At 51.7% G+C, this 12,286-nt stretch overlaps 1 protein-coding gene across 5 annotated transcripts in view; it reads right to left on the bottom strand.

Annotated features, from left to right (window-relative positions):
- The window catches only part of TTC7A (tetratricopeptide repeat domain 7A), a 162,701-nt gene that overhangs the window by 63,394 nt on the left and 87,021 nt on the right, over positions 1-12,286 (bottom strand). For all 5 annotated transcript variants that reach the window (XM_057558077.1, XM_007190057.3, XM_028168483.2 and 2 more), the window contains 3 exons: positions 8,104-8,182; positions 7,136-7,293; positions 6,451-6,514 (listed from right to left, as the gene is read on the bottom strand). In XM_057558077.1, coding sequence (XP_057414060.1) covers positions 6,451-6,514; positions 7,136-7,293; positions 8,104-8,182 — 301 coding nt within the window. The remainder of the gene's footprint in view (positions 1-6,450; positions 6,515-7,135; positions 7,294-8,103; positions 8,183-12,286) is intronic.

Consider the following 12,286-nt stretch of genomic DNA (forward strand, 5'->3'; position numbering starts at 1 on the left):
ATGGCAACAGGGTAGGAATTCACGTGCAGCTCAGGGGCCAGAGCAGGCCTCAGTGCACAGGGCCTCAGACCCTCTGGGGGCTTCAAGTCCCCGCCCAGGGCACCCCAGGTGCCCCATTCCCTCCTCTGCTGCACTCACCTCCCTCAGGCCACACAATGCTCCCAGCTCCATCAGCAGCCTGCCTTGAACTAGTCCCAGTCACACTCTTTCCCTTCCACCATTTAAATGTCCTCACATGGAAATCCTCCAGATCAGATGCAGTGAGAGACATGAATTATGCAGAAACTAAACGGTCTTCTCACCACCATACTCCTTACTGGTTTTGGGATAATGGCAGGCTATTCTCCTGTTTTCCCCTGCAAAACCCCCAGGCCCCCCACCTCTGGGGGTGCCCTACTCTTATTTAATCCATGAATTTAATCCCAGGCAGGGCTCAGCAGCTGTCCCTGAGACAAGCTCCTAGCCTTGGACCCTCTGCTGTCCTCCCAGGGGCAGTCTCCCCAGACTAAGGGACGTTCACCCCAGGCCTCCAGCAGGTCAGAAGAGGAAAAGCCAAAGAAACGTGGTCCTCCCCACTCTCCCATCATCCAGTGTGACCCACTTGTGGTCTTTGGACACGTATCCATGAAGCAAATATGGGGCCTTAAGAAAACGCCCACAAGGGCAACGCCATTCCCCGAGGTGGGGCAGCCCACGTGACACCTCAGGCAAGATGGTTCTTGCCCAAATAGCCATCCCTCATGTGTGTGCCATGCATTTTAGGAACTTAATTATCACTGCCATGATCTCACAGTAACCCCACGGAGGGGCAGGATGAAACTGCTGCTGTCCCCTTTGCAGGCAGGGAAACTGAGCCCCAGAGGGTGTACTAACGTGTGCGGGGTCTCCAGGAATTAAGGCTGAACCTCCGATAGCCAGTCCAGGATGGCTTCTGCTTGCCCTGAGCACCTGCTGCCTCGTGGGCTCCTCGGCCAGCCCTGGTCCCCACCCTCTGCTGGCTGCAGGGCCACAGACAGCACTGACCTTCACTTCGCCCAGCCCCGTTTCTCCTCTGATCCTGGACACAAGCAGGGTAGGAGAAGGAAAGGGAACTAACTTGTAGAGCACTTTGTAAGTGGTATCTCATAATGCTGACAACAACCATCTCCCGTTCTATTGTCCTATTTTACAGATGAGAAAACTGAGGCCCAGAGAGACCAGGGAGGCTCCTCAAGGCATACAGATAGGGGGTTTAGGACCCAGATTAGAACCTAGACATTCTGACTTCACTTCTGGCTCTTCCCCTGCCTCCAGGTGCTTCCAAGGAAGTGTCCACTAGCCCCGCCCATGCCATCAGAGGCCCTCAGATGTCTCTGCTTAGGGAAGCACCAAAGCAAAACACAGGCTGGACTTTCTCAGTCAGGCCTCAGGTGCTGCTTCTCTGCAGAGAACAAGCTCCTTGGACCACGTCACCCCTGTTCTCAGGGACAACCTCTCTGCTGGCCAAGGACCCAGCCTCAGGGCCCGCTGCTCACCTCCCTCAACAATCACCCCAGAAAGGAGTCTCCTGGTGGCATCAGTGCCTGGCCCCTGCCCCTCCTCCCTGGAGGATGCTGTCACGTTCTGCTCGTGCTGTCACCCCCACCGGCAGACACCATCACCACCGGCTCTCGAGCCGCCAGTCCACAGAGCCAAGAAATAACATGCTCTGTGCCGTGTCCCATCTACACAGCGACCCCGGCCAGGCCCCCGCCAGCCCACGCTCCTGCGCATCGGGCTCCTACAGCAGAAATCTTCCTGCCAACGAGGGCGCGAGGCTCTCCCACCTCCACTGCTCCAAGGGTTCTGAGCTGGCAGCATTAACAGACCCTTTCCGCTTGTAGTCTGCAGCACAGCAGGGCCTCGTGTCAGAGCAAACCAGGCGCCAGAAGCTGGAACAATCTGTGCTCATCTGCTGAGTCCTAAATGGAATCAAGCCCAAGAAGCGTTTTTGTTTTTTTTTTTAACCAAACAGTATCCTCAAACCAACTTTTCTCCCAACCAGACCTGAATCTAAATGTTTTCTAAAACTAATGACTCAGAACCAGGTAGTCATCAGGATAAAACGAATACATGTTCAACACCCACAATGTACCAGCCACCTTCGTGCTCATTTTCTTACTTCATCCACCCAATTCCTGCAAGAGAGACCTTATTAGCCCCACTTTACAGAAAACTGAGGATCAGGGAGGTAAGAGACTTGCCCAGGCTACACAGGTTGTGAATGGCCAATTCAAGATTCAAATCGCTGGATGCCTAATGTTGGGCACGGATGGCAGTTATTTTGTTAACCTGCAGGATCCCAGGCCCCACGGGCTTACCCATCCCCCCACCCTCTCTCAGCCCAAGCCTCTGTGTCCTTTCAGCTCCCGAAAGCCTGACACCAGCAGCAGTTTCTCCCCCAGCTGAACGAAACAGGGGCTCGAGGATTCAGTTTGCTCTAACACATATTTTTATGCCTTAGATCAAGATTTGAGAAATGGCAGAGTCCTGTACCTCCTGGTTCCCCAACTGAGAAAATCAGGCTGATTTTGGCACATGGTTCTTTCAAAAACTAGTCAGAAAGAGAAAAACAAATACCATATGCTAACACATATATATAGAATCTAAAAAAAAAAAAAAAAAGTTTCTGAAGAACCTAGGGGCAGGACAGGACTAAAGACACAGATGTAGAGAATGGACTTGAGGACACGGGGAGGGGGAAGGGTAAGCTGGGACGAAGTCAGAGAGGGGCATGGACATATATACCCTACCAAATGTAAAACAGATAGCTAGTGGGAAGCAGCTGCATAGCACAGGGAGATCAGCTCGGTGCTTTGTGACCACCTAGAGGGGTGGGATAGGGAGTGTGGGAGGGAGACGCAAGAGGGAGGGCATATGGGGATGTATGTATACGTATAGCTGATTCACTTTGTTATACAGCAGAAACTAACACACCATTGTAGAGCAATCATATTCCAATAAAGATGTTTAAAAAAAAAACTAGAATATGCATTTGAGGTTCAGCAGACTGAGATAATTCCTTCTGGTTTGGGGACGAGGATTTCCTCCGTGTCTCCAGACACATGTTCCACTGGGTAGGAGGATGCCTGGGACAAGCGCTGTGATTTAACTATTCCTCATTCTACCCCCAGTGCTGAGCAAAGCCCAGCACACTGTCGCTGTTCAAACAAGGCTGGATGGTGGAGAGATGAGCAGGTGGGTGGGTGGATGGGTAGGTGGATGGGCATTTTTAAGTGTCCTTTTGGTCCTGAAAACTCAAAACTGAGTCCAAAACACAAATCTCCTTTAGCCAGTTATAACTCATGTCCCTTGCGTTTCTGTGAAAGCGTTTGTAAGGTTTCTATTTACCTCTTGAAAGACAAGGGCTGCCCTATTCATTCTGATAACACTCAGCCCGAAACAAAAACCATACTTCAGGTACCAACCCCACACCCAGACCCCATGCAGCCTACTCCTCTGAGTTCCAAACCGCAAAATAGGGGTGGACGTGCTCAGGAAACCTGCAAACACCCTTTCCTGGAGCAACTAGCTCTGGCGGCCCTGGAAGTGGAGAGCTGTGATGATTATGCCTCCTGGGCTGGTTGTGCTGCAATAGCTGTTACTGCCGCATAAAGAATTCTGCAGGGATTAGGAGAACCCAAGGAGCTGCTGCTTCTATAAGTTTCTCCCTATCATCTGTAGCCAAACCCAGCCAGCATTAAAGGGAGATGAGGAAAACCCTGCTGGTACATGGAGGCCAGGCTGAGCCTCAGGGGTCAGGTGAAGGGTCAGAGCAGGAGCCTGGCGCCCACATCTGATGGAGAATGTGACCTGCAGGAAAGGAGGGGGTAAAATAAGGGCAAGTGAGAAGTCAGAGGCGGTCTGGTCACTCTGAAAAACCGCGCAGAGCCACAGTGGCCAGATCCAGATCCCAGGTGGAAAACCCTCAATAGATGAGACACCAAAGCTATGTCCATCGCCGACATCCTCCCCCAAATATCTGAAGCTTCTAGATGTGTGACAGGCTGGGTGTGAGCAGGAGGAAACCAGCCAGCCAGCCCTGGAAGAGTGCCTCCTCCCAGCTACAGCACACTCGGCATCTGAGCACTTCTGCTGCTGTGCAGGCCACAGGGAATTCCCACGACACCTGCCTGGCCAGCCGGCCTGGATCCCCCGAGTCGCCGGTGGAGGCCAGCCGGCCACATATCCTCTTGAAAGAGCTGCTTAGAGGGAAACCACCTTGGCTCCAAGTATGGGTCACCTTTTAGTAAAAGGCCATTCTCTACTTTGAGATATACGGGCAGCTTGAGGGTTTGGGGGGAATAACTTTAATGGAAAGGCATCTCAGCTCTGGTCCTGGGCACCCCGATCAAGTAATGGCCACAAAAATACTTAGGGAGACAGAGCCCAGCCTCTATCCCTGCCAGGGAGAAAAATGCTGACCATTCTCACACAGACAGCCAAGGCCTTCCTTGTTTACAAAGCCCTCGCCAAGCTCTGTCGCACTTGATCCTCAAAGTTACCCCCTTGACCCTTTGACAGATGAGAAAACCAAGACTTAGAGCAGTCGGTGAATCACAGACGTGACTTGAATCATGGCTGCAAGGATTATTAGTATGAGACCTTGACCAAGACATGTACCTGTCTTGGACCTTACTTTTCTCATCTGTAAGATGGGAACATATTAGTATTAGACTGAATCATATGAAACTGTTATTTTTCAAACCGCTCAACACAATGCCTACCTAGATGAGATAATCAGCTTGGAATCTGGCAGAGAAAGGACCTAAGGAACGTTCCCATTTTCACCTTTTACTTCCCACCTGCAGACAACACTGTAACCCTCAGCATAGGAAAGTGACAATAATGACCTGTGTTTCCCGAGACAGGTGAGTTCTGTGCAGTCACACCTGATGGTGTAGGTGCTGAGGTGGCTGAGGTGTGTGAAGGGGGCAGGGAGAGGATACCGGTCTACGGCTGAGGTTCCAGAATTAAAAACTGGGGTTCAGTCTGTGAGAAGTACACTGTTCTCCCATGAAAATCAGATCTGGCACTTGGTACCTCTACCTCCACATTGGGCTAACCAGCTAGATGTCCCCACCCAGCAGCAACCACCTAACCTCCACACAAGCACGCACCGTGCAAACCTTTCAGGACCATGTCCCGGCCAGTTTGTCCTCAGGATCCAAATATCCACGCCCCTTCCCCGGCACTCTTGGATCCGAATGGACCCCGCCTGGCTGGGGAAGGATACACTCTCTCACTCCCGAGTCCAGTGTCCCTCTTCCTGTCTACTTGCTGCGGGACCTGCTCAGCCAGAGGCAACCCACTAACCAGAGGTCTCTAAACAAACCCTGGCATCACACAGTCCCAGGTTTCCAAAGGGACATTTGTTTCTGGCTATTTGGGGACCCAGTTCCTTAAACTCCACTTTCACACACTGCTCTCAGGTGCATCATTTTAAAAAACCTAGCTCTCAACCCGGGGGTCCCCAGCTCATAAGCTCTGAGGGGCCCCTCAGTCAGAGGACACCTGGCTTTGCTGCTCTTGCCCACCCTTCCTTCAGCCCCCTTGGACCACCCCATCCTTCATCTCACCACCTCCCAGACCACCCAACACACCTCTCCCCAACACTGAGCCTCCACAGCACGTGTGTGTGTGCGCGTGCGCATGTGTTTGCCCGGGGCAGGAGAAGCGGGTCTTGTGAAAAAAATCTAGAGAGCATTTCACGTGTGCTCTATCCGGCACACCTTACCCCCTCCGCCTTATTTCTCCACAGCACTTAGACATCGCAACCCTGGGTAGTTGAGTAGTTAATTCATTTATTGCCCACCTCCCTCACTAGAATGTAAGCTCCATGAGGGCAGGGAGTTTTCTCCGTTTTGTTTGCTGCTGCTTCTCTGGCGTCTAGAACAGGGCCTGGCACAAAGTGGATGACACTCTGTATTAAGAGTGGCATGAATGAGTGGATCCCTTGTACAGGCACCTCACCTCTGTGAGTTACTATCACCTTAGAGGTGGGAGCTGAGGCTCACAGAGCTTAGGTGATCTGCCCAGGGCCCTCAGCTACTGAGTGGCAGGGCCGGAACCTGAATCCAGGCCTCCCGCCGTGAAAGTACACGTTCCTTCCGCTCCCTTCCATCATCACCGACCCAGCACAGAACTGTTCATGCAACCTTCTGTTGACTTTCTTTTGTAATTCCAGAAGCAGGAGGTGGGAATTTGTTAGCTCGCCCAGTCCCTACTCATTTAGGGGTAGGACCCAGGCCCCCGAATGCAGCCTTGTACTCCACACCTAAATCTCATGAGGGAGCCGTACCCTCTGAGGGGGGGAACAGATCCAAGAAGCCTGCTTCAGGGACATCCCCGGGGGCTGAGCTCGGCCAGGACCCGGAGGCCTGTGCCCAAGCCCCACGGCTTTATTCCACGGGCCAGAGGCCTTGAGCTCACCATGGATTCGCTGATGAGTAGCAGCAGCAGGGCCTCCTCAATGTTATCCTTCGGGCAGTAGAGGCTGCAAGACACAAATGGCAGCCTGGCTCCAGCACGGCCCCCCGAAGCCACACGGCTGGCCTGCCACGCCGGCCCTTCTGCCCCGGAGTCAGCACCAGCCCTGGTAAGGTGACCTTCTCCTGCATAATTCACAGGCACAGGATCCCACCTGCAGCTCTTTATCATGCCCCAGAGTCGTGGATCTGAAAGCCTACGGTGGGCGAGGGCTGGAAATACTGCGATGCTCGAGGGGGATGCCCCCTTCCAGCCCCCAGCACTGCATGAAGCGGCTGGGGCCAGCAGCAGACAAGAGCGAGAAAGAAGCTCACAGACCCCACCTTCAATTACTGGCACAAACACGACAGACGGTGCATTGAGACCATTAGGAAGGCAGGTACCCCCCTCCCCCCGCCCGCCAAATAATTTGTTTGGCCTTTGGGTGCCTTAGAGGACGCCCCCTCAACCCCCCACCCTGACAGCTGCCTTCTCTAGTCTATTTGGCTCCTGCTGCTTCTGAAGAGCCTGCCTGGCAGGGAGCTGGGTGGCGGCTGCAGGAGAGCATGGGGCAGAGAGAGGGGCCGCCAGTGGGGACCTGGGGACGGTGGCCTGAGCCTGGCGTGGTCCCCAGAGCAGATAGGCTTACTTGTCTCCTTCGTAGAGTTGAGGTTTCCGCAGGGCCTGCGTGATGAAGGAATTCTCCTCCTTGCTCATGAACTCGGGCAGCGGGTGGGACAGGGGGCTCCAGTAGCATTCCTCGCTCAGGGAGTGCAGCAGGACCCCTGCCAGGTGCTTGGCTGCCATCTGGCAGAGAGGGAGGAACTCAGATGTAGGCACGTGCTGGCTCTGCCCGGCCACGGCCTGCCGTGCCCTCCACTCACCATCCAGCCAAATCTGCCTGCTTGCAAATTGCTGCCCCTCCAGGAGGTCCCCCACTGTGCCCCAAGGAGCCCCCTTGCTTCTCTGTGTCTCCGGCACTAAGCTGCCCCACCCCTTCTGTTGGCCTGTGATGGCTCCAACTTCATCTTTTGTCCTCTCTCTTCTCCTAGACAAGAGGTACATTTCCTCCTCCTCCTGGCCCCATGGAGCCCAGTACGGCTCTGAGTATTCACAGCCCTTGCAGAGCATAAAGCCCTCAGCGCAAGCAGCTCTCTCCACCAGATACCTTTCTGATATTTGACCGAAAAGTCTAGAGTGAGAAGCAGCTGTGGCTCTGATTAGGGGTAGAAGCCTAAGAAGGTAGGCCTGAATTGGGGCAGGAAAGCAAGCCAAGGTTATTTATTAAGATCATAAACAAGTCCCTAAGAATTAGCACACCACCTTGCTAGGAAGGGATGACAGGAGGTTTCAGCATTGATCTAACATGAGGGGCTATGTGCAGTGCTGTGATGAGAAGGATGCTGAGGGTGTGTCCCAGGCTTGGAGGAAAAGAATGCTGAGATTGACTAGCAATGTCTGCCATGAGCACGATAGGGAGAGGAGAAGCACACACTCGACATATTGTTATCCCTGATTCAGAGGCTGCCTGCTAGGATTTCTGCTGCCTCCCACTGAAATCAACCCCTGAATAAACCAGCCACAGCCAGCACCCAGCCCTGGGGCCTCCTCCATTACCACTTTGAAGTTCTGAGTTGCTTTGGTCTCCACAGTGCGTAGGACCTCCCGGAGTTCTCTCATGCCTTTCACGATGTTCCTAGCGGGAAGACAGTAGAAGCAGGGTCATTACCAGCCTAGTTCCCACAAAGACATCCTCATCAAACCTGCAGACACTAGGAGGAGCCTGCCCATTTGAGTGTTATTTGAAAACATCCAGTAATTGGTATGAAAGGTCAGAATTGTTAACACCAGGATCCTAGAGGCCCAGGACATCAGTGATCAAAGAATAGAAAGGATCCTTCTCCACCGTAGCCCTCTAGAAACCCAGGCCTCCAGTTTACCACCAAAAAGAGACCAAGATCGAGTATTTCAAACGAGATGTTATCTTGGCCCAAGTGCTTTGGGCTGGTGCCAGACTTTCTGACTTCAGTCAACCTCAAATTCTCCATCTTCATCTGTCACATCCGGTCTACACTGGAATCCATCCTCACCTCTCAATCCCTAGCACCAGGGCCGTAGACTGGCCTGCATCACCTGGGGCCTAGATGACAGTGACAGCTGGCCTCACCCCCTCCAGTCAGCCCTCTGTGCCTTAAAGTCATTTGCAAGCTTTTTAAAGTGTGATCCATAGTAAGAAATACACCTGACATTGCAACCCTGTATATATGCACACACTGCTTACATAAAACTGAAGTTAAGTTTCCTGATATATTACCTATCTCTACTATGTGCAATGCAATCCACTCTGATATTTTCTATTTTACGTCTCCCACTACTTCCCCATTTTAAAAATGCTGGCGGCAGCCCACCAAACAGATCTTGCAACCCACTGATGGGTGTGGCCTGAGTTTGAAAAACCACTCCCACTGCCCCTTGAGGGCTCTACTGACATGCAAAAGTCATCTTGTTCCTTCCCATGTTGGCCTTTTGTCGGTGCCCCCAGGCTTACAGAATTCAGTCTAGGCCCTCAGTACGGTGTCCCAGGGCTGTCGGGTCTGCTCCTTGCCTCTCTCCCATCTCATCTCCCACCACTCAAGTCCTTTCTGAACAACCGTCCACAGTTCGCTATGTCAAGTCTTGGAACAGGCTTCCCCTACTGCCTTAAAGAGCCCTTTCCCTACTCATCCTTAAAAAAACCTGTGTTTTTACACATCACTTTCCAACATCACTTCCTCCTTGCAGCCTTCCCTGGGCCCCTCCCCACACCCACTCCTCCTGACTGCATAGCTTTTGCCCCGTGTTAACTCCTCTTTTGAAGCAAGCATGGCATTGCAGTCATTTTCCATTTACAGGCTGACCCCTTTCCCACTGTGCACCCCCTGAGGGCAGTCTTGTTCCTGAAGCTCAGCCCGGGCACGTGTGCTCAGCAAATGTCTGAGGACTGCCGTCCTCACTTGTTCCGGGGGGTTTGCTAGATCAATAGCTCGCAAGGGAAAGCAGAGGCTCCCAGGCCAGCAAATTTAGAAATGAAAGATCACAGAGGGTGAAAGGCCAAAGGTGGCAGCCGGGAAAGTCACGTGAGCCCCTCCTGCAGCTTTCGTGCATGAAATAGATTCCTGGGGGCTCTGAAGCTTGGAGGCATAAAAGGACAGGAGATCAATTCCTTGCCTTCTGGGAACCTCTGGTTTCATACAAGCAAGCCCCAAATGTGCAAACAACCAACACTATGAACTCAGACTCCTGTTTGTAAGGCTGAGAATGGAGACAAAGACCTGGGGGATAGAGTCAGAGTCACAACGATCTTCCCTAGTCTGCCTAGAGCTTCTGAAGAACCAGGAGGGGCAAGCAGCACAGGGCTCCACAGGGTCCTTAGAGATGGTTCATGCCTGGGCAGTGCTACTGAGCGCAGAGCTCACCCCTGTGGGCTATGCACGGCCCTCTCCTCTATAAAATCAGGTCTTCAGTTGCAATCAGCATCTCCCAGACTTCTGTCATCTGCATACCACATCTACAATTTTTGCTACTAGCTGTACACCATCAGTGTTATTATTTTGTGTAATACTTTTCTTTATATCTTCTTTCTTTTTACTTCAGTAGATATCTCACCTTAATCAAGCATACCTGAAATCATGGACTTGGTATACTAGTTGTTTTGTTTCAGGTTCCTCCCCCAATACACACTCAATTTAGGAATGAAAACTGCAATTTTAACAAGATCTTGTGCCTCCAAAGTTGTATATTTTTACTATTTTCAAATCTATAAGGGACTCTGGCATCTAAATAAGCTCCCAGGAATTCTTTAGCAAAGCAAATAATCACCTTTAGGCATCTTTTGGGTAAACCCCAGTTTTTACTGAATGCAGGTAATGAGAAAAACCAACACAGGTTCCAGTGGCCAGGGCTAGACAGGGAGAGATCTGGGCTCCTGGCTGGTGCCGACCTGTTCTGAAATGTCGGAAATGCCCATCCGCCTCAGCTCAGCCCTCTGGGAAATGGGAAACTAGATGGGGTTTCTCCCACCAGCTTGAGTAATCCTGTCCCGGGTCTAAACTGCCAGTGCCAAGTAGAGCTGGGGCTTTTCTGAGCCCTGTGACAGGCCAGCTTGAAAGATCTTTTTGTTCTGGTCTCTCACACTGACCTTTCTGAGCAAAGCTGCCACTTTTAATAATATCCAAACAGGGCCTCAAACAAATCCTGGCCCAGAATCAGGCTGCATGTGGAGAAGCCAGGAGGTCATGGATTCCAACTCAAGTAAACTCTGGCTGGCCAGGAGCAGAGAAAGAGGATATGTGCATGCAGGGATGGGTCAAGGGAAACAGCTCATCTTAGGGGGCACTCCAGGGGAGCCATGCAAGGAGGCGGCAAGCTCCCCCAGGCCCCTGGTCAGCAGTAGGCAGTGGGGCAGATTTTTCCAAAGCACTTCATCTTATCCAGTCGTTGCAACTTCTAATGAGGTTGGTGAGGGGAGCTTCACATTCCCGGGTACCAGCACAATGCTTGGAATATAGAAGGCACTCAAGAAATCATTGTGGGAACTTCCCTGGTGGCACAGTGGTTAAGAATCCACCTGCCAATGCAGGGGACACGGGTTCAAGCCCTGGTCCGGGAAGATCCCATATGCCGCAGAGCAACTAAGGCCATGCGCCACAACTACTGAGCCTGTGCTCTAGAGCCCGCGAGCCACAACTACTGAGCCCACGTGCCACAACCACTGAAGCCCGCGCGCCTAGAGCCCATGCTCCACAAGAGCAGCCACCGCAATGAGAAGCCCGCGCGCCTAGAGCCCATGCTCCACAAGAGAAGCCACCGCAATGAGAAGCCTGCACACCGCAACAAAGAGTAGCCCCCTGCTCAGCACAACTAGAGAAACCTCACGCACAGCAACGAAGACCCAACACAGCCAAAAATAAATAAATAAATAAATTTATTAAAAAAAAAAAAGAAAGAAAAGAAATCATTGTGGAATAAATAAATCCTCATTTTCCAATCACAAAATTAAAGCCTGGAAGATGCCTGCTTTTTCAGGCCATCACTCACCCAAGAGGAGAGGTGGGTTCACTGCAGGTATCAAGGGGTTCAGATTTCACTCCCTTTTAACTAACAAAACCCTTGAGAAAGACAATGGCACAGTCCTCCCCCAGCGCTGCAGTTACTTTCCTTTCCTGGCTATTTGAACTCCAGGACTCCCTCAACTAAGTCTTTACAAAGTGCGTACTGTATACTAAGTGCCTGGATACTGTACACCAAGTGTCCTGTTCTCAGCAGGCATCCAACTAATGCAGAGAGAAAGAATTAAGAGACCGAATGAGTGAATGAATAGCTTATTCACAGCCCTGCACATAAGGAGCTCACGGTCTGTAAAATTAGACACGCTCATGGTTTATTCAAGAGCTTAGCAAAATATTTTGCATACAGTAGGTGCTCAACAAACTTTGCGGGGGTGGGGATTTTGTTGGATTTGAAACAGAGAATGAGAAAATGCAAGGAATTTTTCACTGAATGGAACCTAAACAGGCTCTGGTACGTACGACACTGGCCAGAAGTCCCCGTTTCAGGGCTGGCATTGCTAATTGTGTATGAGAGGTTTCCGGTCAAAGACCCAGAAATGCTCAGCCAGTTGGCAGATCCCAACAGCTAGAGGGTTGAATCAGGAGACAAGGTCAGGTGAAGTTCAAATGGTTATGAAGCTATTCCTTCTTGCCACAGACTCACATTATCAGTTTCAAATGTGAAACTGATAGCTCCCTCTTCACTCCCAGCC

This window comes from Balaenoptera acutorostrata, chromosome 12, assembly GCF_949987535.1.
Source record: "Balaenoptera acutorostrata chromosome 12, mBalAcu1.1, whole genome shotgun sequence".
In the NCBI taxonomy this organism is placed as follows: domain Eukaryota; kingdom Metazoa; phylum Chordata; class Mammalia; order Artiodactyla; family Balaenopteridae; genus Balaenoptera; species Balaenoptera acutorostrata.